Source organism: Zootoca vivipara, chromosome 7, assembly GCF_965207765.1.
Source record: "Zootoca vivipara chromosome 7, rZooViv2.hap1.1, whole genome shotgun sequence".
NCBI lineage: Eukaryota > Metazoa > Chordata > Lepidosauria > Squamata > Lacertidae > Zootoca > Zootoca vivipara.
The window spans coordinates 57,535,023-57,560,211 of record NC_142590.1 but is presented as its reverse complement, the minus strand read 5'-3'; the positions used below and the strand labels follow the sequence as shown (position 1 = coordinate 57,560,211).

Below are 25,189 nucleotides of genomic sequence, written 5' to 3'. Positions count from 1 at the left end.
TTATCATCATACAGTTGCACCAGCGCCCAAGCCTGCAATGGGACCCAAACTCTGGAGCTTTCACTTAAAAAGAATAAGTAAGTCTCTAGCCCTAACAGGAGGAAAGCTATAAGGCAAAATGTAAAATCACAATGAGCGCTAAGCTAAGTCTGAAATGTGATTGTTGAATGAGTTATTGGACACTAGGCTGGGGTCATAACAAGCTGCTGTTTTCTCCCCTTTAGTGCACTTTTCAGCTTCTGTAAGATTTTCTAATAATCCTTAGAATCTCCAAAATACCTACTAGATTCTCCCTTTGCCCTTCCTTTCTTCCTAACAACCAAGATGCATCTTTCCTCTTGTTTCAAATATGGGGCCACTGCAGTGGTTAAGAAGGAGCTGAGGGAAAACATGGCATACTGCTTGATAAGGTGAGCTGAAGGGAAACCTCGCACCAAAAATGTTTTAAGTGCCTTGCCCAACTGGATCGCAACTGCACTCAGATCTAGCCAGCATGACCAATCCTCAGGGATTATGGGATTTGCAGTCCCAAAGTATTTGGGGGGCATGAAGTTAGGGAAACCTATCCTATAAGGTTCCAAATGCTACCCTATGCAGACACATAACCCATATGAAGGACTGCACAGAGATCACAAAGAAATATTATTGAGTACAGATACTGTGGACAAAAATGGGGATGGATAACATCATCATACTGTGTTTCTGAGCCAGCTGCTCCTAGAGACAAAATGCTGGACTTCAGGGATCTCAGGAACGCGAGATGAGCGCCGCAACCCCAGAGTTGATCACGACTGGACCAAATGGCCAGGGGTCCCTTTACCTTTTTAACTTTCCCCAAAGCCTGCTGCTTCTCAGCTTCATATCTCTCTTCCCATTTCACATGTGTTCACTTTTGAGGCCTGTTTTAAAGAATTAGTGGGCAAGGGAATCCACTTCTTTCCTTCCTTCTCCTAGAATACCTCTTCTGAAGTAGACTTTTCTTTTAAATAATGTTGGTAAGGATTTAAGTATGTGCAACTGCATCTAAGTTTCCATAGAATCTGAACCAGGCACTTACCTTTACCTGAGTAAATTAGGTTTGAGATACACTATAATTTGTGAACTGTCATACTTCCTTGCATGTGTGTTTTTACTTAATGACAAGAATAAGACACTATTAGCAAAAGATGAAAAAGTAGGTTTTAAAGAAACAAAAGGTGGACACATTTTAAAGAAAGAAAAGTAGAACAAACTGAACAGTGTTTCACTGATGCTGTTATTTTATTTTTAAGGTGATTATTGCCCTAGATTCAAAATCTTGCAATTTCAGAAGGGCCTATTGCATAATAGGTGCCTTTGTTGCTTTCTTCATAAAACTACATGTTGTAGCATATACCGGTCAGAAATCTTATGCTCAATCAGCAGGAGAAAGGGGCAGTTCACACAAAGGTTTACTGTGAGATGCAGCACTATGAGATCTTACCTGTACAGTCGGTACAGTGGTTTTTGCTGAGTTCCTCAACAGAGTACTGACTCTGTCCTGTAACATGTAAGTAAAGGGCCACCATAGTCAGGGTCAAAAGAAGGGGGAGGAAAATAAAGAGAATAATAAGATGAGTCTACCCAGTTGCCTTCACTGATTGGCTCTTCATGTTGTGAAGATTATGTCAAATCTGCCTCATACACTGTCCCCTTGGCTCTGTTACTGGAAACTGCTCACTGGAAAAGACTGGTTTGGTTTTCCTCCAGACTTGTGCTTTCTATCTGGTATGCTTGCTCTGATTCTGCCTCTCCTTCCTTTCTTGCTACTGGCAAGACAGCATTAATGACTTCTGTGACTTTATTCATGTGCCACATTGTTCTCCATTTTGATAGCCTGTTGAAGACTAGAGGTGGCAGAGTAGACTTCATGTTGGGATGAGGAGCCATGAGGGGAGCCACGAGGAGCCTGCGGGGAGAATCCGGTTACTCACGAGAAATGGGGGAGTTTGCAAGGGTGCCGCAACCCCCTGAAAACCCCAAAATGATTGACTGGGGACTGGGTACCCAGCAGTGCCCTGGGAAGGTCTCTCCACCACCCGAGTCACCCCTTTTTGGGGCAAGAAGACTAGAGGGATTGAGGCTCTGGCACAGGTTGCCATTTTCTACTCACAAGCAACACAGCCTCGAGTTTCCCCAGCTCAGAGACTGATTCTCAAACAAAAAGAAATCTGGATCTGAATTTGAAAAGGTTGGTGAAAATAACTAATTTGGACAATAACGATTCAGAGGACAGTGGGGGTAAAAAAGGAGGTCAACCCCGACTGTGATTAACATGCTCTGTATAACCCAGGGGTCCCCAAACTACGGCCCCCGGGCCGGATGCGGCCCAATTGGCCTCCCAATCCGGCCCGCGACGACCCCCGCCGCCCGCTGCCGCCGCCCGCTCTTACGGCGCGCGGCGCGGCGACGATCAGAAAAATCGGCAAAAAATCGCCGAAAATCCTTTTTGCGCATGCGTATGGGCCTCTCCCGACCCAGAAGAGGTCATTTCCGATGCACTTCCGGGTCGGGGGAGGCCCATACGCATGCGCACAAGTGATTTTCGGCGATTTCCCCCCCGCCCGTGTGCGTGTGCGCATGCGCACGGGCGCGCACTCCCCCGCCCTCCGGCCCGCCGCGCGGTCGGCGCAGCGGGCACCAGCCCACTGCGCGGTAAGTCTGGGGACCCCTGGTATAACCTTTCTGCAGAGCTAAAAGCTTTTCTTTTGTTTTATTTAACCCACAACAAAACTTTTTTGGGGGGAGTTCCGGTTCCGGTCGCAGGAATGGCTGACCCTTTTTCCATCTTTCCGACCTTCATAAGGAATTTGGCGGTTGCTAGGGGAGTAAATGGCAACCTCCCCACCTCTCCGGGGGTTACGGAGAGGGCCGCAGGCCCGCAGATGCCCCTAAACCCACCCCGACTGTTCAAGGGGCGGGGGGGCCAGGGCTGAAAGCACTTATGGAGGAGCGGAGCTCCCCGGACGCCGACCTGCGTAGCGGGATCTCCATGATCAAAGAAGATAATTGGGCTTAAATTCATGGACGTGCTTCGAAAAGGAAGGGCAGAAGCTCTGTTTATTGCCAAGGAATCTTCGCTGCTGAGCGTGAGGAGTGAGGGAGTATATCATCGGCAAGAAAGATTGATTGGGACGCCACGAGAAGGGAAGTGAGTCTTCTTTATTCTTTCATACACTCTACGAGTTATTTTATACCTTCCCGGACGTGATGTCCTGTTTGTTTGGAACAAATGAGAAATGGAACTTAACTGTGTGAGTTAGACTCTATAAAACTATTGATATGATATGGTTAGAAGCTGTAAAACTGTTGAAGAGAGGGCCCCCCCTCCAACTGGACAATCGGAGTGCGGCTGGAAGCGTTTGGATTTATGAGGTGTGACGCACTTGGAATTTGAACAGCGATCTGAAGTTAAGTTCAGCTATAGGGCAAGGAGAGCTATAAATCTGTTAAGAGTTTCTACATAATGTGACAGCTGTGCCTATGCCCGGAAAGCTGTAAATTTTACTATGATCGTCTGCAAAAAAAACGTCGAGAAGAAAACGAAAGTGATCTGAGCTTTTCAAGATGGCACTGTTTTGTGTTGAAAGACCTACGCAAGAAGAAAGCACTCCAGACAAAGAGGATTTATGGGGATTTAGGGGGAGGCCGGACTGATTAAAACTCACACAGGAGAATGAATATATGGGAAATCTCATTTGATGCTTATTTCAGCAGCGGTGGAAAAATCGGATGAATGGATGAAAGAAGAAAATATTTTAGTGACTGCAGGGGAAGATCGAGATTATCATGGATTATGAGTGACTATTTGGACTTTAGAATAAAGACGACAGTAAGCAGTTGCGAGAAAACCCCAATTTTTTGAAGCATGGGAACTCCAAAATTGTATATGATTTGGTATAATATTCGGTTTAATTGATATGGATTTGTATAATTTGGAATAATGGATGTGATATAGTTGTATTTTAATTGGAAAATTAATAAAAATAGATTGTAAAAAAATAACAAAACTTTTTTTTGTTTATGTTATTTGCAACTGTCTTGAGTGCAAATATAAAGGGGAAACAATTTGCAAAACTGGGGATTTACTTTCATTGTTGAGCCTCGGGAGACCGCTGGAAGAGGAGCTTCCCTTTTACTTTTGTTTTTATTTCAACTGCGCAACTCTGGAAGATACATTGACAGACTTTTAAAATAAGACACAAAGTTGCCAAACAAGCAGTAAAAGATACTAAACAAGCTACTAAAGTAGCAAAAAAGACCTGCAAGACTTGTACATTGGAATTTGGATTTAAATGCCTTAGAGATCAGAAGAGAGCGGAGGAAAATACCCCCCCCCTGCCCGCTCTTGGTGTTTTGCCTCATCTGGCTATTTGTTTATTCCTCTTCCTCTTGCTACCTGCTCTGGAACGGTTTGGATTGGGCCAGCAAGCGGCTGAATACGTTGGCTCTTTGTTCCTTTTCTGGTTTAAATTGCCTTAAAGTGTGGATTGGCCAAACAACAGACAGAGGTGTAAGATACTTTGTGGATTTAAGGCTTGGCTCCTTTCTTTTTACTTTTTTAAATCAAGTTTTTGTTTTTTGCTACTAGACAGGTTAAGATGTGTGGATTAGCCAAACAAGAGACAGAAGAAATAGATTTTGACTTTGGTACTTTGGAGACTAACTTTACCTAATTTCCCTCCCCCCCCCTTCCTTTCTCTTTAACTGTATTGTATTTATGTGTGATATTTGCTGCCCTAGTGGTGGCTTTTTCTTTTTCTGGTTTTTCCTCTTTATATATTTTTCGCTCCATAAGACACACCTAGTTTTTAGAGGAGGAAAACAAGAAAAAAAAAATTCTAGCGAGAGCTGCACAGAGCATGTAAGCGGCTCTCCCTTTGTTTGCTTTACAGTGAGCTGGGAGGAGGGGTGGAAGGGGCTCCTGTCCGTCCCTCCTCTCGCCTCGATTTAAAGCAAGCAGACCTTGAGGACAGCCTCAAAAAGGAAGGAAGGAAGGAAGGGAGAGAGGGAGAGAGAGAGAGAGAGAGAGAGAAGGAAGGAAGGGGTGAAAGAGAGAGAGGAAGAGAGAGGAAGGAAGGAGGGAGGGAAGAGAGAGAGAGAGAAGGAAAGAAGGAAGGAAGGAAGGGGTGGGTGAGAGAGAGAGAAGGAAGGAAAGAAGGAAGGAAGGGGTGAGAGGAGAGAGGAAGGGAAGGAGGGAAGAGAGAGCGGAAAATATGGTATATTGTTTGGAAGAGCGAGAAAGGATTGGGAAGGGTTGGAAGGGTGACACCTACTGGTAGCAGCAAAAAGCTATAGAACAAAATAATTATACAGTGGTACCTCTACTTATGAATTTAATGTGTTCCAAACACACATTTGTAAGTCGAAAAAAATTGTAAGTCGAATCCCATAGGAATGCATTGGGAGAAAAAAATCGTAAGTTGAAGCAACCCTATCTAAAAATTCATAAGTAGAAAAAATCCTATCTAAACTGCATCCAAGATGGTGGACGGAGCTCCATTTGTAAGTAGAAAAATTCGTAGAGTTATTTGTAAGTACATAAACAATTGGAATATTAAAAAGGACTGTAAGATGGCAGAGAGAAGAAAGGGAATGGAAGGAGGAGCGACACCAGGAGAAAGAAGATCTAAACAAGAAGAAAGTAAAGGAGATATTGTGAAGATGTTTGCTGAACTTAGAAAAAATATTAAAGACATCAAACAAAGAACAAAATATGGAAAATAAGTTGGAACAGATGGATTAGAAATTGGATTTGACTGTAAAATAATTGAAAGGACCGATAAGGGAAATAGATAAAAGAACTCAAAATGTAGAAGGAGGATTGAAACATACACGAGACCTAAGGGAATTGAAAAAAGAAGATGAAAAACTTAATAGTGCTGTGTCAGAAGTAAACAAAACTGAAGAAGACATGTGGGATGCTATCACTATGCAAGAATTAAGACAAAGAGAAACAAATCTGAGACTTAGATCAATTCCTGAAACATAAGGAGAGAATATTGCTGGAAAATTAATTGCTGAGATTGCACAATTGCTGGAAATTGGACAGGAAGAGATGGCTGCTTCAGTATTAAATGCATTTAGAATCAGAACTAAAAATAAGAAAGGAAAAAAGTTCCCAGGAGATTGCTTAATTATTTTCAAAGACAAAGAAATGAGGAACAGAATTTTGATCATGAATAGAGAGAAGAAATTATATATTGATGGTTATTGTATTTAAGGACATCCCACTTCGTCTGTTGAAAAAACACCAACCATTCAGACCTCTGACACAAACATTAAGAAGAAATGAAATCTATTTTAAATGGGAATTTCCAGAAGGAATCTCCTCCTTTTTTTTTACAAAGAGAAGAAGTTCAAATTAAAGAATATGGATGAAATAAGGAAATTCCTTAGAAGATATAAAGAACTGGACAAGGAAGAATAACTAGCAGCAAGTGTGAAGGCAATTCCGGAGCGGGAAGAAGATAGTAATAAATTAATAAATTAAGACAAGAAGAAGAAGAGGAAGAAGAATTTTCATTAATTATCAATCAAGAGGTAGAATGGAAAATCAAAAGGACGAAGCAGAAAAATTTTGAACATGCAAACAAAGCAGGAAAATGGTTAGCATGGCAAATAAAGAAAAGGAAGTCCCAGAATATAATCAATAAGATTAAAATAGAAGAAAAAATAAATAGAAAATCTGATGGAAATTAGGAAAAGTTCTGTAAAATTTTATAGACAATTGTACAAAAAAACTGGAAAGAATAACACAGGAAAAATGGAAGAATATTTAAATAAGAAAGAAGTGCAACAGATTCTGACAGACAAGAAAGACCGACTGAATGAGATGATTGAGGAAGAATAAGTACTGAAAGCAATTAAAAACTTAAAGAGCGGGAAGGCACCAGGACCGGATGGATTTACAAAATATTACAAAAAAACTCAGTTCCACCCTACTTGTACCTCTCAAAGAAGCAATGAATAATATATTGAAAAAAGGAGAATTTCCAGAGACATGGAAAGAAGCATATATTACATTAATACCTAAACCAGATTCAGAGTTACTACAAGTTAATAATTATAGACCTATTTCACTATTAAATAATGATTACACATTTTTTGCTAGTATTCTTGCATGTATTAAAAGAGGTAATACATGAAGATCAAGCAGGCTTTCTACCTGGCAGGCAGATGAAGGATAACATAAGAAACACCATAATTATTATTGAATATCTGACAGCCATGAATGGAAAGCACACAGCATTGATTTTTGTTGATGCAGAAAAGGCCTTTGATAATATATCTTGAGAATTTATGATTAAGAATCTGGAGGTAATGGATTTAGGACAATGGTTTATAAGAAGTGTAAAAGCAATATATTTGGAACAAAAGGCGAAACTCATAGTGAATAATGTATTGACTGAAAATATTGAAATTACTAAAGGTACAAGACAAGGGTGTCCACTGTCGCCATTACTTTTCATTTCGGTCCTTGAAGTCCTCCTGAAGACAACAAGGCAAACAGAAGGAATTAAAGGAATAACGGTCGGAAGAAAGGAACATAAAGTGAAAGCCTTTGCTGATGACTTGGTACTAACAAAAGAAGAACCATTAGATAATGCTAAAGCAGCATTAGAAGAAATGGAAGAATTTGGACAAGTCACAGGTTTTTAATTAAGTAGGAAAAAGACTAAAATGTTAGCAAAAAAGTTGGACAAAGGAATGTTAGAAAAGATCCAACAACAAACAAACATAGAGGTAGTCAAAAAAGTTAAATATTTGGGAATTTGGTTAACCTCAAAGAATATAAATCTATACCAGAGATTTCTATAGAACAGTGTGGAATAAAATAAAGAGAGACTTGGAAGTGTGGGAAAGAATGAAACTATCACTTTTGGGTAGGATATCTGTAATCTGAACGTGCTATTGAAGATGTTGTTTTTGTTTCAATCGATTCCAATAATCAAAGGGACAGGTACATTTAAGGAATGGCAAAAGATAATTTCAAGATTTAACTGGCAGGGGAAGAAACCGAGAATTAAGATTTAAATTATTAACAGACACTAAAGAAAGAGGTGGCTTCATCCTGCCAGATTTGAAGTTGTACTACGAAGCAGTAGTACAACTTCTGCCTTTGTTGGTTAAAGGAATGGATGTTACTGGAAAAGGCAGATTTATCAGACCTAGAAGGACATGACAACAGATTTGGGTTGCATCCATATTTATGGTATGATAAAACGAAGGTACATAAAGGTTTTGGAAACCACATATTCCAAAAGTCTCTCTACGAAGTATGGGATAGGTATTAAAACCTATTGGAAAGGAAACACCCTGGTGGTTATCACTGTTAAAAGCTATGAGTGTGAAAAAAGAAAACATGAATAAAAATTGGGTAACATATGAAATGTTACTCCAAAACGATGGTAAAAAATGAAATTTAAACCATATGAGGAGGTGAAAGAATTTGTGAATGATTGGCTACATTATTATCAAATTAATGAAAAGTTTAAGGAGGATCTGGGGAAAAATGGATTTCGAAATACTAAATTGTAAGTTTGAGAAAGAAATATTGAATAATAAATTTAAAATATTGTCAAAAATATATAAAATATTGTTGGAATAGCAGTTGAAAGATGAAGAGGTGAAGTTGGTTATGATTCATTGGGCAAAAGATTTTGGATATAATATTATGTTAGAAGACTGGGGGAAACTATGGAAAGAAGGAATAAATTTTATAGCATGTTATGAAAATGATGTATAGATGGTATATTACACCGGTTAAATTAGCCAAACTTTATAAGGTAGATAATAAATGTTGGAAAAGTAAAGAAAAAGAAGGTACCTTCTATCATATGTGTTGGGAATGTAAGAAAGTGAAATGCTTTTGGGACATGATTTATAATGAAATTAAGAAAATGTTGAAATATACATTTAAAAACCTGAAGCTTTTCTATTGGGAATTATAGGTACAGATGTTAAAAAACAAGATGCTAAACTTTTCCAATATGCAGTAACTGTGGCAAGAATTTTAATAGCATAGAAATGGAAACAAGAAGAATTACCAACAAAGGAAGAATGGTTGATGAAGTTAATGGAGTATGCTGAATTGGCCAAAATGGTGGGACCAGAAATTCATCAAAGAATGGACTAAATTCGTAGGTTATTTGAAAGACAATTGCAGTCAATTAAATATGTTGGTAGGAATGCAATAAGCTTTGTAAGTTAAATTAGAAAAATCATTGATGAGATGGAATTTAAATGATATAATTTGGATGTTATAATTTTAAGCAGTGGTTAATTAGTTGTTGTTGTTTAGTCGTTTAGTCGTGTCCGACTCGTCGTGACCCCATGGACCATAGCACGCCAGGCACTCCTGTCTTGCACTGCTTCCCGCAGTTTGGTCAAACTCATGTTCGTAGCTTCGCGAACACTGTCCAACCATCTCGTCCTCTGTCGTCCCCTTCTCCTAGTGCCCTCAATCTTTCCCAACATCAGGGTCTTTTCCAGTGAGTCTTGGTGAGGTTAATTAGTTAAAATACAGCAATTGGTAATGACTATAAGAAAATCATAAGGAAGGATTGAAGGAAGTCAGGGCCTTTAAAAGCCAAAATATATAAGATAAAAGGAGAAAATGTAATAGAAATTACCATTGTATTATTGTAAAATGAATAAAAAATGATTTGGCAAAAAAACCAGTGGCAGTGTAAATTTGATTAAAAGTCTTGGGATTATTATTTTTCAAATCACCTGCCACCAAAATTATATCAATGAACATGTCAGCTAAGCTGTCATTCTGGAGAAAACCCTTTCTCTAGTTTCCACGAGACCTCAGATAAGATAGTGGGGAAACTCAGAAAAAGGCCTCTGCTTCAGAAATTTGTGTATGGACAGGACCATGTACAGAAAGGATTATCCTTCTGTACCTGGTCCCAAGATGTGAACAAGCTTAAAACAATTTGGAATTGTGCGTAGAAATGGGGTTGGAGGCACTGCAGTTTCTGAAGCACCGCGGGGTGAGAAAGTGCTAGCTATTATGGGTGGGCCTGATAGGACTTGAAGTCCATAAACATTTGGAAGACCAAAGTTTCCACACTCCACAGGAACAACCAGTGACAATGCTGAAACAAGGGGCAACCCCAGACTGCAACCAGGAGCCATGTGTCCCATTTCGCCACTTGAGGTGAAATAAGAAGTGCTGCCTGACCACCTGCCGGTGGAAAAGCAGCACCAGCATTGGTGCCAATTGGCTTCACCCTGCCTCATGTGTGGGCTGGGCAACCCCATTCAGAACAGAGTGAACACCAGTGCCTGGGTAGACGAAGCATTCAGATACTGTAACTTGACCTTGTCTGAATATTCAGCAAAAAAGGGGAAATTAATACATGTTTTTGTTAACAATATTTGTTAGCTCTCGTTTAATAAAAAAAAAGTATACTGCATTTCCTTTAAAATTTCAAAACAGCCCCCATAGCGAGGTTGTGAGAATATCAATTTATTATCTACAAGGAGAGTGTATTTATTTAGATAAAATGTTGTGGACCTTAGAAGTGCAAAACAGAAAGGAAAAGAGGAGTTTGGTGGTAAGAAAACTTTTACCTTGTTTGTGGACATGTCATAAAAGCCAATTTAAATGCTGGGATCAATGTAGGTAATATGCATGCTAAAAAGAAGAAGAAACACACACCACCATTCTAGTAAAAAAGCCCACAAAAGGTCAATAAAACTGATGCATAATTAAAAACAGCATAGAAAATGCTCTGCAAATATTACTAATAAACATTTCACACTTGAATGTACTTAACAATAAAATACATTAAACTGTCCTTTGGTGATCAGAAGTCATTCTAAGACCAAACTACTTATTATTAGGGTGATTTGTTGTCTTTGTTGTTTTGTTATGGGATTGGTGGTGATTTGTTTTCTTTGTTGTTTTATTATGGGAACCTATCTGAAATAACTATGATGCCAAAATTCTAAATTTACAGTTTCACAGACAGGATTATTATGAAAATGATCCTACCTCTTTGAATGTTAAGGTAAAACTTGCCAGCAAATTTAGTTGGATTGCTTCCTTAGGGGGGTAATACTAACTATACAGTGGTACCTCTGATTAAGAACTTAATTCGTTCCGGAGGTCCGTTCTTAACCTGAAACTGTTCTTAACCTGAGGTACCACTTTAGCTAATGGGGCCTCCCGCTGCCGCCCTGCCACCGGACCACGATTTCTGTTCTCATCCTGAAGCAAAGTTCTTAACCTGAGGTACTATTTCTGGGTTAGCAGAGTCTGTAACCTGAAGCGTCTGTAACCCGAGGTACCACTGTACTTGGGAGTAAACGCCACTGAGTTTAAATATGTATCTCAAAGAACCCAAAGAGGAGATTAGACAAATGATGAGCAAAGATTTGAGCATTGATGCCAAGCTTCGGAAATATGAAAAATTGTGCACACTGTTGGTGCTTTGTAAATGTTTGGAATAAAGTATTTGTGTTTATATGTAAACACAAACAAACAAACAGTCCTTGAATAATCCAGAGTCAGTGCAACAAAAAGAAATTCCTATTTAGGGGGGAAAATGGGGAAAACATCTAGATAATCAACTGACTATAAGCACTTTTAAGGCCCAATTTCAATATGGAGAATTAAACTCTACAATGAAACTTCAAAATGCTTATCTCTGGCTGCATAGTGCCCAGCTTTCTATGATCCCATAATATTATTGTCATTTTTCACATAGCAATGTTTTATACCATTTCATATATTTTTGCATATGAAATTGTATAAAATATCAGTATGTAAAAAACTATAATGCACCGCCATGTTTCCCCCATTCATTTTCAAGAAATTACATACCAGCTATAAGTAGTTTCAGGAAAACACCTAGAAAAGAGAGGAAAATGGTTCTAATAAGCAAATGTCTAGGAATAAAACCTTGTAAGACTAGTTATAGAAAGGCTACTCATTCAGACTGGCAGCCACATCAGAAATGGCTTATAAACTGAACTACTGCAGCTCAAGGTGGATTTTATATCAGAGCTGGTGGGTATGTTTACTCAACTCATTTTCACACACACACACCATACATACACAATGGGCACTTCAAAATTTATCTTATATTAAGAAACCACATGGGTTTAACAGAATAAATGTTGACTTTACATGACTCATTAATCTCAAATTATAATTGTTTTTTGCTGTGGTAAAATACTAAAGTTGCAAATCTCATTTTAAAATGAAATACTTGATGATTATGCAAACCATTTACAGATTCTCACAAACAGGAAACTAATTTAATTTGTTGCCTGTCAACTATATCAAACAACTACTTCAGAAGCTTCTGGGAATGTGTGTTGGGGTAGGAGAGAAAGTGCAGAAACTGATGTTTGCTTTGCTGTCTGCCAGTCACATGGAGCAGTCGCAGCAGCTACTTGAGGGACTTCTTGAATATGTGTGCATGGTAGCAGGTTTTTGCCTTTTCAGTAGTGGCACCCATCCTGTGGAATGCCCTCCCTTCAAATGTCAAGGAGATGAGTAACTATATAACCTTTAGAAGACATCTGAAGACAGGCCTGTATAAGGAAGCCTTTTAACATCTACCGGTAATGTTTTATTATGTTTTTATATATGTTGGAAGCTGCCTACAGTGGCTGGGGCAACTCAGTTAGATGGGTGGGGTACAAATACTGAAATTGAAATGTGGGAGTGGGGGAAGAAGCTGCTGCTTGAGATGGGCCTCAGGTGGATTTCTTGCTCTGAAACTGAAGAAAGCAAGGAAGCAGGTTTTGATTGTTGAATGAGGTTGGTTAATTTGTATTTGTATGTTGACTCATCATTTTTTTTAATTTTAATTGTGGGTAGGGGCCTCAAAAGCTGGGGTGCCCTGGGTTAAGAGACAAATACCCAGTTCCATAGTTGCACCTCAACCATTTCCACTCTGAATTTGTTTTAGTCTGTAAATTCCAGTCTGATAATTGTATTGGGTCTTGGGGTTTGTGAGTGGACAATTCAACCACTAACAAGACCCAATTCCACATACAAATGGATATTACATTTTCATTTCAACTAAATATCCATGCATACAAATATACATGTGTCAATGCCCTAAAAGCATCAGTTTTAACTGAGTGCAAGATGTGTCACCATGGCTGCTGCATCACTAATGAGTAACCATCTGAACACAGAATTTAACCCAATGCAGTAGACATTCCTGATCTGGCTATCGATGCTGGATGGTAATGGTTGGGACAACACTAGTTTCTAAGTCATGTTTCAAATGTCCATGTCAAAATTCTACCTTCTGACTGAAGAGAGAACACTTGTGATTCAGCACCAGGAATTTGGGATGCAAAGAGCAGTTCAGAAGTGCCTAGTGCTGACAATTTACAATATAGCCTTCAGAGAAGGTTGTTTGCCCCTGAACATCACCTTTGGGGTGAGTAAATTCAGCTTGCAAGATCTTCAGATAGACTGACTGGGTACTAAACAAATATTACCTGAAAGATGTTATAAAAGTAAGAGACAGAATAAACATTACCAAAGACTTCTGGAAGCTTGACTTCCGATGGGCTAGTGGTACCCAGGATTCATTCCATATCCACATTTTTATCTAGAGCGTTGCAGTCCAGAGTTCTACATCCAAAAGAACTTCTACAGCATGGCTCTTCAAGAGGTTGTGAACACAAAGGGCCACTTTATGGATGTCAATGTCTGTCAATGTCTGTGTTATTGGGAGGAACATGGTATAGCTCTCTTCTGGATGTCCCACCCTTGCTGATAAGCCAGAGGCTGGCCCAGTCTTCCCTGGCCTAGTGGTGCTTGCCAAGTGATTTTTCCATGTGCCCCCTCAACTTCACCATTCAGGCATTCGCCTTCAAACCGTAGCTGATGTCTTCCTACAGGTCTACATGGATAGGCATGGACTATATCTTCAGATACTACCACTGTTCAGCTTGGCTGCTTGTGAAAAGGCTTTGGCCATTTAAAGTTAAGGTGGAGGTCCCTCCATACCTTGCTAGATATGGATGTCATTGTTGTCTGCTGTATCCTGCTCAAAAGCTGCAAGACTCTTGAGAAGTACCCTGATGTGCCTAAGCTTGGAGATGAGATGGATGCTGTACCCATAGGCATAGACCAGAATGTTAACACAGTTCCAGTTAACCGATGACAAGTATGTATGCATGTGTAAATAAAACCATATATGTTTTTGCAGGCACCACAGTCATAGAGGTATGCACTTGCAACCCCAAATCTCTCACCAGTCAGAGATTTAGGATTTATAACAGTATTTTCAGAAATAAAATGCTTACTCAGACCACAAGTTGGAATATTAGGCAACCATTTCTTCCCACCGATGTAATTAATCTTAGATGATCCGATCAAAATATATCCAGTATTACATTCAATAGTAACTTCATCTCCAATGTTGTAGTATTCTTTCTCCCCTTTGATTATTCTTCCATTATGGATATAGAGTTCAGTAGTGTCTGGTGCTGTTCTAGCTGAAAACACACAAAAACTATTAAAAATAATATAAAGCAGTACTAAACTACACACAAAATAGGGAAAAAATTCATACTTGTGCAACTTTATTTTGCAAAATGCAGAATGTTCTATAAAATGATATGCTATTTTACATCTGTCAGAAGTCTCTGGGAGCTGCCATTAGGATATTTGGAGTCAAATGTCAACAATAAGCAGATGACACCCAGCTCTGTCTCTCTGTTCCAAGTGAGCATTCATTCATCATCCAGGTGGCATTGTTGCTGCTTTCTCCTGGGATGGGGCTAAAAGGAAGATTTTTAGGTCATGTTTGCAAAGCTTGGTGTGATGCATCCTATTAGATATTGATAGCTAGTTTGTAGATCCTTGGAAAAAGTTAAAGAGAGTGTGCAATCCAGTTCACAGCCACAGTATTGTACCTTCTCTTTTACTTCTTCCACTGATCAACTCTGCAACCCTGGCCTATTTGTCATGGTTCTAACCCCATCCCATTATTGCATTGTGCAAAATGAAAGGATTCCAAAGTTGCAGCTTTTGCTCTATCACTCCAATGAAATTTTTCATTAATGATTTATTTTTATATTAAAAACGTTGTATAAGAACTGAGTGGTTTGGAACACTTCTATTTCAGGCCTTCGGCATGCTGATGCTATTGCAGTTATCTCCATGACATTAATTTGAATATGGAAGTTACTGAGCAACTAAGTTTTGTATGAAACAGCACCTATTATTACTGCAAAGACTAAAATTCTAGGTATTGGCAAGAAGAAAGCTCATATATGGAAGTTGGGCAATCCTATGGCCAGCCACATTCATGTAAGCCACATTCAGTACTAACTTTCATGCAAAGAGACCCAGAACTGAATCTCTAATCAGGGACAGGATATGATGAGATGCACACAGCAACTAGCATACCACTAAAATAAAAATATCAACTGTAATTGGTATTAAAATATATCATTTTTAGTCCAACAGACCAATGCAGCCAATGTTCTGGAAAGCAAATGAAAGCATTCATGTAAATACTGTAGACGTAACAGACGTCTGTCAAATTGTACTTAAGATACCTTTGCCCGGGGGGGGGGGGATTAGACAAGGACCAGGTTCAAATCCACAGTAAGGCATGAATCTACCTAGGTGACCTTGGGCCATTTACTGTCTCTTGGCCTGAACAGCATATTGCTGTTGATGTGCAGATAAAATTGGGAGACATAGACCTATGTACACCACCCTGATCTCTATGCAAGAAAGGTGGAATATAAATGTAATAATGAACAAAAAAAGTAAACAAAAAACTGATGGAAGAATGAAGCAGCTTCAGAAGATGTCAAGACCACATATAACGTTGTGGGTGTGCCTGCCCATCTGTGATTTAGATAATGGGGAAATATCTGTCTTGAGTATGGCTTTAAAAGGAACATTTATATGGGTTCATACACATACAGAAGCATGGTTGTATAGGAGGATCCCACTGATTGTAGCCTTTGCATTTTATGGTCATCTTTGTGGTTCCATCAAAAAAAGAATGGTTTGGGTGGCAGTAAACTAAGACGATATCTCCAATTTTGTATTCAGATTGCAATGGATGCACACTCCCTTTAGGCATTACTGGAGCACCACAATTTTTCGAAAAAACTATAACGAGAGAAATAAAACTGGAATATATAAATGCAAGACTAATAATATACAATCTGTCACAAGATTCAAGATGCTGCCATTGTGTCAGGTACCTGGATTTTTGAGCAGGGCCGTCTTAACCGTTGGCGCTAGGGGTGCATGGCACCTGGGCACCGGGCTCTCAGCGGTGCCAGGTCGAGAGTCCAGGGCTGAGTGTTGAAGTCCGGGGAAGAGCCTGCAGGCTCTTCTGCTGCAGACGGCTCTTCCCTGGACTCCAACTCTCACCTCCAAATTCGCACCAAGACGCCCGCAGCAGAAGAGCCTGTAACACTCCGACGGGCTCTCCTCCGCTCAGCTGTCAGCTCTTGCCCCAGCTGCATGGCGGCTAACTGTTTCAGTGCTGCGCCTGGAGCACCGTATAACGTGGCGCTACGTGACGCATCCTGTTGCATGCACTGAGCTGCGGGTTCCTTTGCTGGATTTTTTGCTGTCGGCGCATACTCCCAGTGCCGCCCAACGTGGGGTGCCAGTGCAGAACGATGGGGAATGCAAGCGGCAGTGGAGGAAACATCTCCGGATGGGATCTGCCGCGCGCCGACAGCAGCAACAAATCCCGATGAATAGGAGCACGCAAATCCTGTCCAGAGATCTTTCCTCTGCTGCAGCTTGCATTCCCTGTCATTCTGCACTGGCACCCCATGTTGGAAGCATGCGCTGACAGCGGAAAAGCCAGCAAAGGAACTCGCAGCTTGGCGCATGCAACAGGATGTGCCGCGCAGCGCCGTTACACGGCACTCCGGGCGCTGCATGCGCAGCCAAAACAGTTAGCCGCCATGCAGCGGGGGGGGGGAAGGGCAGCGGGCAGACAGCACGGTGACTGTGCCACCCAACATTTTGTCACCCCCCCGAATGGAAACCCACCCCCTCCTCAAAAAAAAGGTCAACAACTCTAGGCAACCTAGGAGCACTAGGCAGATCTTTGCACCCCGGCGCCGCATATGCTTAAGACGGCCCTGTTTTTGAGCTCTGTAAGAAGGCACAAAACAGTTTACTACCAATTTTGTCATGGCCAAGTCATGCAAACCCTATTCTTTTGAACACAACAGGAGAAAAATTAATTCTTAAACTTTTGTTCTTGAAATGTTTTCTGTGCAGTCACACATTGGGCATGATTGTAAAACAAATGCTATTAGGCAAACGGGATAAGAGTTATCCTTTTAGAAACAAATGACTAACACATCTATGTGACGACTGAAGCTATAAAATCTCTGTGTAAGCTAGATTTCAGTGGACTTCTTTAAAATACTGCATTTGGGAAGGTGTAGGTTCTAGACCATTTGGGAAGGTATAGGTCCTAGGCCAGGGGTGGGGAATCATCCACCCTCCCTTTCTCTAAGGAATGTGTATACATGCTGGGGTGGGTATAAAGCCAAGGTTGGATTCACCAGCATTGGCTAAATGTGAGGTACTTGCTGAATGCAAGGTAACATGCTTTATGGCGATAACATAGCATGGCGAGCTAGCATGGTAAAGTGCTAGTGGATATCTATAAACTTGGGTCTTTACAATATTTATTTCTAAAACCACAAGAACTGAATTATAGTAGATTAGTTCCTGATGCAGTAGCATCTCTTAGATTTTATGTAGCTAGTGTGTTTATTTTTTGTCTTGTGTCATGAGACATTGAACAGTTTATATAATTTGAACTGAACTGTCTGGGCAAAGAGTTTTCTGAACTGGGAACTCTGGAAAAGGCTGACTACTGGAAAGGAGGAAGAACCTGACATTCTGCTGGATGACTCTGCTAGAGCTGTGCAGACTCTGCTGATCACACTGCTTGAAGTGTGGTGTAGTATCAACAAATGGATGGTGGGCCCAGTATAACAGGTTATTGGCCAACTGACTTCTATAAGTCTAGCAACGGTTCATGTGATGGGGCAGATGCTGAACACCAGCACCATTATTGGTTACCTGGATCACTGGGGCAGCAGCAAACTCAGAGCTGCAAAGGTGCACCAGTGAGGCTGTTGCTGCCACTCTAGCAGTCCTACGGTTACGGACACACAGCCCCAACCTAGCCTTTGCTGCTTGTTACTTAACTGAGCTGAACTTGCAGCTCCATACAGCAGCCTCTTTGGATTACACCTTTTGATTACCTTCTGCCTTCGATTCCTTAATTTTCTCCTCCTAGCACTGGTGAACTCCAGACACTACTTCCTACTATGATTTTACTTTCTGTCTTCTCCCCTGGAGCTAATACATGCAAAACTAATAAATGTGTTTTCAGATTTGGACTGCCCCTTCTTCTGCATTAGTGAGCCATTATTGTACTAATGTTTAAGCAACTAAAGCTCAATTGGTTCTCTGAACTTGGTGAGATATAACACCAAAATACACCTTGGTGACCAACATTTTTACTCCTTTTTTAACATGTCAGTTCCCTATGTTTAAATGGTTTTTTTTTATTGTGGAATGAGAAAAAATATACGTATTCTAATCCAGTGCTTTTTTCAAAGCCTTACTCTTTTTGCAGGTTGGCACTTCAGGGACCCAAGAACTGTTCTTCTCACAGCGAATGAAATAACTGCCGATTAAAAAGTATCCAATTTTACATTCAAATGTAATAATGTTGCCATAGGTATAGGAATCTCTAAATCCATTTAATTTTATTCCATCCGGAACTACTGGATTGTCACACATAATCTCTGAAAGCGAAAAATAAAATTAAAAAGCAGAACTCAATAAAAACTAGAAAAATTACATTTCTGCTCTCTTGAGAATGGGGTATGTTTTTGATTAAACTTATTAAAAATTATTCTCTCCCAAATCATTAATCTAGATCAGGAGTGGCCAACCCTTTTTTGGTCCAAGGGCCATGTTTACCGTTGGCTAACCCAATAGATGGAGTAACATATATTACCATTAAAAAACAAATGTTTAGACTCACTTTATGTATTGGGTTGCTATAATTTTTTCACCATTCATAATTGTGCAACTTTAGTATAATCACCTAAAGGAACAGCCACTAAGGGTCCATGTTATGACAAGCACACTTGTCTTTTAAGTGGTCTTAGAACCGGCCACTTTCTGCAGGAAAAGCAGCCTCACTGAGCTTCAGTTCAGATCAGGATTGCAATGTGGATGGGAGTGTGGAACCTTAACCCCACACCATTTCCCCAGGCTCACCAGCAGCTTGTCTTTGCCCCCTGAATACATTGTTTACTGCATGTAGCACATTTCTGAAGAGGATCAGCTTTTCAGACAAGTGCTTTCCTGTTTGAGGAATACTTTTTGTAATGGTTGTGCAAAATTATTGGTTGATAAAATCTCCTGTGAGGGTTCAACATTATCTTTCTGCAAATTAGCTTTTGCACTATTGGGAAATCAGATTCCTAGCAATCAAACAGTTAACAGGAAAACATGAATCAGGAGTGCTGAGAGATATTCCAGTGCCCTGATATAAGCGCATATTCTGTTTTCCTCCAGCACTGTTCTATTTGTTCTTTTAATGTTTGGCTTATTTTCAAATATACATCTGTCTACAGTGATTTCTCCTTCAACAGGAAGACAAACATGGCAAAACACTGGAGTACTCAGGGAAGTAGAAAACACACACAACACATGTATTTATAAAATCCTATCAATGATCTGGACATAGCAGCACACAGCTTCCTAGCAAGTCAGTAGACTTTTTTAATAGCATCACTGCAGATAAAATTATTATGAAAAGAAAATTCAACCTCCACATGTAGGTAGAGGGAATTCCCCTCTCCACTGTGCTTTACCATTATGAGCAACAATATCACAATAAATGGAAGGTGCTACAAAGACCAATAAAGTCTCATTGCAATGGTATTTTATCACTATTTCTTATGGATAAGTCCCAGTCCCATTGTGAGAGTCATCAAGACTACCTGGAGGGACTGCACAAGAAATTCCTAGAAAAATATTGAACAATTTAGCAAATAGGCAAATCTTGGATAGAACTGTTGGGAGTCTGGTAAATACGCTGCACTGGTGTGCAGAGAGAAATAGTCTGGAGTGCATGTGGAGAACACAAGAAAACCTTAAGGTTTATTACTTATGACAATCAAAGCCATCTTGAGTACAAATCTCTACTCATATTTTGCACAAAAAGGGGTCCTGCAGGCCCCAGGCATGAGTTGGCCACCATTCTTATCACCTGCTGTCTTTGTTGTTGTCGTTTAGTCGTGTCTGACTCTTCGTGACCCCATGGACCAGAGCACGCCAGGCACTCCTGTCTTCCACTGCCTCCCACAGTTTGGTCAAACTCATGTTTGTAGCTTCGAGAACACTGTTCAACCATCTCGTCCTCTGTTGTTTCCTTCTCCTTGTGCCCTCAATCTTTCCCAACATCAGGGTCTTTTCCAGGGAATCTTCTCTTCTGATGAGGTAGCCAAAGTATTGGAGCCTCAGCTTCAGGATCTGTCCTTCCAGTGAGCACAAAGGGCTGATTTCCTTCAGAAACGATACGTTTGATCTTCTTGCAGTCCATGGGACTCTCAAGAGTCTCCTCCAGCACCAAAATTCAAAATCATCAATTCTTCGGCAATCAGCCTTCTTCATGGTCCAGCTCTCACTTCCATACATCACTACTGGGAAAACCATAGCTTTCCCCCCAAAAATAATATTTATTCATTTTAAAGCAACAATACAAAATGCAAAAAATGAGAAAAAGACAAAACAAATAGGCAAAAAAGAAAAACATAACAATTACAAGAATCTTTCTTCTTTTTACTTAACATTGTTGACTTCCTCAATTCCCCCCTCACTGGGTCCATTTTTAAATCCAACTTAAGCAGTTTTCATTTTATATCCTAAATCATTTTAACTTTTTTTTTCATTTTCTCTCAATTATTCCTAATCTATAAACATCATAAATCCTTAACCTATAATCATCAATTATCCTAGCCAATAATTAATTTCCCAACCGACTTCCGGTCTGGCGCCATCAGGGATCGGCGAGGAAACCTCGGGCTCCGAGGTTCCCTGCACTTCAGGGGGGGGGAGAGCCGCTTGGGCAAAGCGCCCCCCCCGGAGAACTCCTGGATTGGGCTTTCCAGGAATGTGACAAGAGCAGACGGAGCGAGACGGAGCCTTGGGACATTCGCTTGCTCTGAAGTGCGAAGCTCCGTGCCGGTCTCAATTGAGCACCAGAAGCCTCCAAAATTCGATTTGGACTTGTAAGTAAATTTTTATTAACCAATTTGGGTTAAGAATTTGGACTTGGGAGGGGAATCCAAAAGAAAACGGAGGTCGTTTCCCCCCCCCCACGAGATACCAAGATGCAGTTATTGAGCCTGCAGCCATCATGCTGAAACGGGACTCTGAATTTCTCTAAAAATCAAAGTGGACCCCTTCCCTGTGGCAGCGGAGCCAAAGGAAGGTGATTTATTTTATTTGTGTGGATTTCCGCAAAAAATTGGAACTTTGCATTAACAAGCTCTCCGGCAACCGGTGATGGGAAACTGGAGGCTTCGATCAGCTAATATTAGAACTCGTCTCTGGCACAACAGCCTAAACGCCATGTTGTAACTTGAGAAGACAAAGGATACAGACAGCCAAAACAACACCACGAGATGTGTGAGAAAGGGATACAAAGTGTATGGGAAAAAGTTCAAGAAGTGTTGACAGGAGTAAAAGAATACAGAAGACTTACAAAGTTATGGATTGAAACTCAGCGACTTCTCCCCACAGACAATTTTTAGACACAGGTTGAGGACATAGATCTTACAAGCATTAAAGTTGTAAAGGAGGAAGAACAAGAGGAGCTACAGATTTCGATCGATGTGCAAGCGGTGAGAGAGGTTGCACAGGACATACGTGATAACGGAGGAGCTCCAATGGGTGAGGAAGTCCAGGAACCGCTTTTCCCAGTGAGAGAGGGAAAACAGGTTATTGGGAAAGATGACCAAGATGTGACATTCAACAAAGTTGTGGCCGGGATTCGAACCTCCTTAGTGAGAAAAGGGAGGCAAGAACCAGGCGAAGGACATGCTAAATGGGGGGACAAGGAAAAGGAGGAACTGGAGTGGGGTTGGCAGAAGGATTGCTGGAAAGAGGAGGGTGGGCTGTTGTGGTCGAGAGATGGAGTGGGATGATTAATAAAGCATTGTAACTATGGGACGGATTAAATGGTCTGAATTGGATTGCATATAAGGAACTGATCGAGATACCCAGTGGAACGTCAATCGGGAGAAGGAGGGGGGATTTGGATTAAATTAGGTTAGAAATGAGGTACCAGAATTGTTAGAATGGAAAAGGTAGAATATTTTTTAAAGAAAATCAATAGGCTAAAGGGATTAATTAAAAGGAATAATTTGTGTAGTAATTTGGAGTAAAGGATTATATCTAAGTATTATTTTAAGTTTTAAGTTTTAAATTGTTAGTTCTGGAATAGTTAATCAGGAAAATTGCTAAGATGGGATATAATTAGACTCGGGAAGGGGGGAGCGGGGAAGTCGAAGTTAGGACAAAGATATTAAAATATCAAGATTGCATTTTGCTTATTTTTTCCCTCTTTTTCCCTCTTTTTCCCTTTCCCCCCCTTTTTCTTTTTTCCTCTGGAATTTTCTTTTTTTCTTTACACAATATTATATTATATGATGTGATGATGTGATGATTTTTATTTTAAATTGGAAAATGCCAATAAAGATAATTATAAAAAATAATTAATTTCCCAACCATTAATTTCCCATACAGGGGTGTATTTCACCCCTTAGCCTAAAATTAATTTCCCCAAAATATCTATAAATTCAAACATTGCATCTTCTATTCTAATAACATTTAATCACTTACATCTGATTCAGCCCCCCCTCCCCTGGACTCGGAGTCTCCCAGACAATTCAGCCAGTTCCATGAGTCAATCTAGTTTCGGACCATCTTAATCAGTCAGAAAATAACACCCAATATTACTCCTCCCCCCACACCCACTCTGTCAGAGCCTATCAACCACGCTTCCTTCTTTGTCCCCTGCTGTCTCCCCAATTCTCTAACTGTTACACAATACCAGCCACCTAAATTTCCACTTTCAATCCTTTCACAATTTTTATTCCCCTTAGGTTCTGACCCCAGTATGGATCCTGCTCTCCCTCTCTCACTGGGAGGGCATTATTCCATACTGGTTCTTCTTTGAAGACCTTTAAAATCAAGCATGGGTCTTGTTTCCCCCCCCCCTCACTGGGAGAACAATGTTCCATGCCTCTTCCTCTTCTTCTTTAGAATCAATTGCATTGTCCAGGACTGCTAAGTGTTCGTCTTTCTTCTCTATATTCTCTGGTAGAATTAGTCCTTTTTCAATTTCCACACACTTCTGGTTTATTTTTCCAATCTGTATTGTATTCTGTTGTACTTCACTTCTTAGCTCCCATAACAATTTCAAGAGTTCTTCTTGGAAATCAGAAGAGTCAGGTATTATTGTTTCTACTGGCATCTTGCCGTCTCAAATTTCATGGGCACAGCAAGAGTTGTAACACAGGAAATGGTGCAGTTTATATCTCCAATCTTCAGAAACCAAAGTTATGTCCAAACTGGCTGCAATTTAGCATTTTGAATTTTTGTTCATACATTTTTACTTTCATATGCCTTTGTGAAGAAAACATTTAACATTCAAAGTCATATATTTTATGATCTCTTCACTTTTGACAGTTCACAACCTCAAAGAGGTAAACACATTCCTTCCTTTTATGACGTCATAATGGCGGCTCACTGATCCTTACAGGATCCCGATTCCAGCGTACAGGGTGACTTTCCCCAGTCCACAATAAGACTTTTACAGGGATTTTTCTTCAGATCAACCCTTCTCCCCTTTACCCTGCCTCAGGGGGAGAAATCAGGTTCAATCTTTGGGGATTTGAAACTTCCTGTCAATCTTTCCAGCTTCGGGTAAAAGTAACTGCTTCTTGCTTCACTCAGTGGGGGAGATCGACTTCTGTTTTTAAAATCTCCTCCCGTGGCCAATTCTTTCAAATTTAAAGTTTTAAAGGCCCTTTTCTTTACTCACAATATCCAATGTCTTCAGATCTTTAAAATTTGGATAGAATCCACTGCTCCACAGGCTGCCGGCTCAGAGCTTCACGCTTCGAGGGTAGCGAATTGACTCACAAAGGCACCCACGTCTCCACTCCGTTCGCTCTCGGGTCCCTTATTAGGGCCTACCAGGGAGCAGAGGAGGTGTGTGGGGGTGCAGCTGAGCCCCCACATTCCCAGAAAGCTCTATCTAGGGCTCTTTTGGGGAGTCTACGCCGCTCTCGCGGCTCTCCCCTCCCTCACAGCGCCAGGGAATCACGTAGCTTGAGATTCTCTTGCTGAACAGCAGTGGCAGTAGACCGGAAGTCTTGGGAAACCCATAGCTTTAACCATATGGACCTTTGTTGGCAAAGTGATGTCTCTGCTTTTTAAGATGCTGTCTAGGTTTGTCTTTTCTTTTCTCCCAAGAGGCAGGCATCTGTTAATTTTGTGGCTGCTGTCACCATCTGCAGTGATCATGGAACCCAAGAAAGAAAAATCTCTCACTGCCTCCATTCCCCCCTCCCATTTGCCAGGAGGTGATGGGACCAGTGGCCATGATCTTAGTTTTTTTGATGTTGAGCTTCAGACCATATTTTGCGCTCTCCTCTTTCACCCTCATTAAAAGGTTATTTAATTCCTCCTCACTTTCTGCCATCAAGGTTGTATCATCAGCATATCTGAGGTTGTTGATAATTCTTCCGGCAATCTACAACTTCTTATTTCATTAGAGTTTATTTCTAAGTAAGTGTGGGTATGATCACAGCCACAAATTAAGAGGCACTTGATATTTCTTATGTTTAAAGCATTAGAGTAACTTTTTAGAAATCATAAAAATAAACAAACACGTTTTGAACAACACATACCATGACAGGGGTCTGACAACGGTGTCCAGGAACCGTTAATACATGTAGTTGTATTAGTTTGATCATGCACTCTTACAGCACCTTCTTTGCATTCATATATTGCTGAGTGGTCATATGTAATGATACCGACCTCAGAAAAGGGAAATATCGGTAAATCGTCAACACCACACGTCCC

General features: G+C 40.5%; 1 protein-coding gene across 1 annotated transcript in view; it reads right to left on the bottom strand.

Annotated features, from left to right (window-relative positions):
* Nucleotides 1-20,220, bottom strand: part of LOC118088525 (complement receptor type 2-like) — a 70,957-nt gene extending 50,737 nt beyond the window's left edge. Inside the window, exons 1-4 of the mRNA XM_088673599.1 lie at nucleotides 20,202-20,220; nucleotides 18,643-18,825; nucleotides 14,311-14,502; nucleotides 5,854-5,860 (exon numbers count right to left, since the gene is read on the bottom strand). Of these exons, the coding sequence (XP_088529725.1) occupies nucleotides 5,854-5,860; nucleotides 14,311-14,502; nucleotides 18,643-18,825; nucleotides 20,202-20,220 (401 nt within the window). The remainder of the gene's footprint in view (nucleotides 1-5,853; nucleotides 5,861-14,310; nucleotides 14,503-18,642; nucleotides 18,826-20,201) is intronic.
* Nucleotides 20,221-25,189: the final 4,969 nt, after the last annotated feature.